We start from the raw sequence: 4,089 nt of genomic DNA on the forward strand, positions 1-4,089 counted from the left end.
GATATGTAGAGAGCAAATATTTTCTCCCATTCTGTAGGCTGTAGGCTGTCTATTTGCTCTAATGATAGTTTCCTTGGCTGTGCAAAAGCTTTTTAATTTGATCAGGTCCCATTTATTTATTTTTGTTGCTGCTGTGATTGCTTTGGGGATCTTCTTCATAAATTCTTTGCCTAGGCCGATGTCTGAAAGAGGCTTCCCTACATTTACTTCTAGGATTCTTAAGGTTTCATGCCTTGGATTTAAGTCTATTATCCATTGTGAATTGATTTTTGTTAGAGATGAGAGGTGTGGATCCAGTTTCAATCTTCTGCATGTAGTTATCCAGTTTTCCCAGCACCATTTATTGAAAAGAGATTCTTTTCCCCAGTGTATATTTTTGTCTGCCTTGTCAAAGATTAGATTACCATATGCGGATAGTTTCATCTCTGGATTCTCAGTCTTGTTCCAAAGGTCTATAGCTCTGTTCTTGTGCTAGTACTATGCTATTTTAGTTACTATAGCCTTGTAGTACAGCTTGAAGTCTGGTATACTGATACCTCCCAGTTTGTTCTTTTTGCTTAAGATTGCTTTGGCTATGTGAGATCTTCTCTGGTTCTATACGAAGTGTAGAATTATTTTTTCTAGATCTGTAAAGAATAATGATGGTACTTTGATAGGGATTCATTAATTCTGTAGATCACTTTAGGTAGCATGGACATTTTAACAATGTTGATTCTACCAATCCATGAGCAAGGTAGATTTTTTCCATCTGTTTACATCTTCTACAATTTCTTTTCTTAATGTTTCATAGTTCTCTCTGTATATGTCTCTCATCTCTTTTGTTAAATATATTCCTAGATATTTAATTTTCTTTGAGGCTATTGTAAAAGGTACTGCGTTTTTTATTTGAATTTCGGCTTGACTGTTATTGGCATATATGAATGCCTCTGATTTGTGAGTATTGATTTTATATCCTGAGAGTTTACTGAATACATTTATCAATTCCAGGAGTTTCTTGGTTGAATCCTTGGGGTTTTCTAGATATAATATATCATCAGCAAAGAGTGAGAGTTTGATCTCTTCTGCCCCCATTTGGATACCCTTAAGTCCCCTCTCTTGTCTAATTGCTCGAGCAAGGACTTCCAGCACTATGTTGAATAGAAGTGGACACAGTGGCGAACCTTGTCTGGTTCCGGTTCTAAATGGGAATGGTTTCAATTTTTTCCCATCCAGTATTGTATTGGCTGTGGGTTTATCGTATATGGCCTTGATAATTTTAAGGTATATCTTGTCTGTGCCTGAAATAATTTAATTTTTTAAGACTTGCTTTTAATCCTTGTTAGGTGAGATCAGGGAAGCCTTTAGTCTAGGGCTAATTTTTCCCCACTACTAAAACACTCTTCTGAGTGCTCCCCTCTATGTCCCATGTATTATCAGGTTTGGGGGAACACAAGCTATTTCAGCCTGTGTGGGATCTGAGAATTATTCTGCCTGTTCCTTTCTGGTGGTTCTTTTCCCAGCCTCAGGTAGACTCTTCCTTCATGCATGAGCTGATCAGTACTTACCTGAAGACTGGAAGGGAGTCCTCTGCAAATCTTCAGAGCTCTCTCTCTCTCTTTCTTTCTTTTTCTCTCTCTATGCAGCTATCTCCTCTCTGCTACTCCATCTATGAATTATAGCACTTGTTACCTGGTGTTAAATCCCTGAATAGTTGAATTCCTGGATAATATTTGAATATTTGAATTTCGGAATTATAACTAGGTTGCTATAAGAGATTAAAGTGGCTAAGAAATTCCTCTCAGGAATAACCCTCAACATAGTAGCCTATGTTTAGCTTTCATAAATATTTACAGTATAGCTATATGTTTGTTTATATAATTTATACATTGATATTATTTATACATCTATATAGCAATAATTATATATATACTATATACCTATTATATATAATTGCCTATTATATATAATAGGTAGGGAGGTGTGTTACATTTCCTCAAGGTTTGATATGTTCTATTTACCATTAAAATGCAGTCTGCCTGCAAATTTTTCATTTTTTTATATATTAGCAAAATAGCAGTATTATACTGATTACTAATGAGTTTAGTATTTTCATTAGAAGGAATTTCTACTTGCTCTTTAATCAAGTCTAATCTAACTTTCATCACATCCTGTTGGTATATGCATGGTTAAATTTTGAGACTAGTACAATATAATGGTATTATTTATAAGAATAGTATATTATCGTCTTATTTTATCACTTAATCATGCAGAATGATCAAAAGGGAGACTATTTCAAATACTCCTTTTATTTTTTCAGATTCCGTGATCCATTGGAAAGTGATAGTGTTGTAGTTCATGCCATACAAAGTGACCACAAGATATCCTCCTATAGGCTGGTGCAGCCCTCTAAGTACTCCAAATTCAAAAGACCAAGTCAATCAGAGAGAAGATCAAGCAAATTGGAGAGGTTTGAAAAAGAGGGAGTTGGAAGAAAGGATAGCCAGAGAGATACAGGTACCCTAAATCGGTGGTCCCCAACCCAGGCTGCAGACCAGTACCTGTCTGTAGCCTATTAGGGACTGGGCTGCAGAGCTCTGCACGCCCACAACCTTCCTTAGGAATGTGGGTGAGGGTGGGGTCCGCAGAGCAGGAGATGAGTGGTAGGGGAAGAGAGTAAAGCTTCATTTGTATTTGTAGCCGCCCCCCATCGCTGGCATCACTGCCTGAGCTCCACCTCCTACCTGCCCTCACACCATGTCTGTGGAAAAAATTGTCTTTCATGAAACCAGTCCTGGTGCCAAAAAAGTTGGGGACCACTGGCCTAAATGACAAGAAGTCTTTTACATCCTTACTTATTAAGACTTCAAAACTAAAGTGTCTTTTTGCAGGCAGAACATTTGAATCTTCTTTGGTGGGTTGAACTCAGTCTCTTGCCCCATTCCTTCCATGATGGTCTCCTTTGCAATCAATAATCAAGAGAGGTGGGGTATGCGGTATGGTTGAGAATGAGAGGCCACATATCTCCAGCAAATGCCACCTACCCACTTTCCTCTTTATTGGAGGTTGCTGAAGAAAACTACCCTGGTTGTGTGACTGAGAGTAGGTGAGAGTACTGGATACTGCTGTTTTCTCACTTCCCATATCCAGATGTTCTTAAATCTAGGACAATGTTAGATTAAAGAATGAATGTTTATTTCTGAGCACTGTTTCTTTTCAGATTCCTGGGCCCCACCATAGAGTATGGGGCTAAAACACTGCATTTCAAATTATTTTCCAAAAACATATGCTTTAAACAGAATGAAGAGCTGAGAATAGGGCTGTGAAAATAGTACCTCTAATCCCTGCAGCCTGTTTCTTGTGGCTGCCCACAAGGTAACTGCAGATGAGTAGGGGGAGGACAAGATTCTGGGAACGGTTTGGAGAGCCCAGTCAGGAATTAATAAAGGGTGCTGCAGCCTGGCCAGATCTAGGCTGTTGCCCAGTAATATAGCACTGACGTTAATGCTGCTTCTTCCTCTTCATTGAAAGATCTTTAATGTGTCCTTTCTGCTTCTAAATTCTGAAACCATTATCCTGGTATTTATTCCTTCCACAATCTATCCTGATTCTATGTTTGCAACAGTGCCTTCTCATACTATTCCACTTGCCTGTTTAGTTATTGACCTGCTTGCTCTCCCTAATTATGCCTCATACTTCCTAATTCCACACCCAGGCTCCTGCTGGAGTGACCTCTTCGCTCTTCTCCTCTCTAAATTCTACCAGTTTTGGGGGATCTAGCTCAAACTACACTTATGTTATAAAGCCTTCTCATGACCACCCAGGCCACATGAAACTCTTCTTTTTCCATATTGCCACATATTTGAAATATGAAATGGTGACATAATGATATAACTCTCTCATATTATTTAATTTTTTTCATGTCTATCTAAATTATATCTTTATGTAGCTTGAACATGAATAATTTCCCAGTAGACTTGTTAATTGATAAAGCCAAAAATTTTAAATCATAGATTTGATTGTGTGTTTCTGACTAGTTTTTTAATTGGCTGCAGAGCACTTCAAATTGCATGTGTCAAATAGGACTCACTTGCTTCTTCCCCCTTTCCCCAC

At 38.1% G+C, this 4,089-nt stretch overlaps 1 protein-coding gene across 1 annotated transcript in view; it reads left to right on the plus strand.

Annotated features, from left to right (window-relative positions):
- The window catches only part of CFAP44 (cilia and flagella associated protein 44), a 121,215-nt gene that overhangs the window by 86,028 nt on the left and 31,098 nt on the right, over positions 1 to 4,089 (plus strand). The window contains exon 21 of the mRNA XM_012652219.1: positions 2,297 to 2,533. Coding sequence (XP_012507673.1) covers positions 2,297 to 2,533 — 237 coding nt within the window. The remainder of the gene's footprint in view (positions 1 to 2,296; positions 2,534 to 4,089) is intronic.

The sequence above is a fragment of the Propithecus coquereli genome, unplaced genomic scaffold (assembly GCF_000956105.1).
Source record: "Propithecus coquereli isolate 6110/MARCELLA unplaced genomic scaffold, Pcoq_1.0 Scaffold386, whole genome shotgun sequence".
NCBI lineage: Eukaryota > Metazoa > Chordata > Mammalia > Primates > Indriidae > Propithecus > Propithecus coquereli.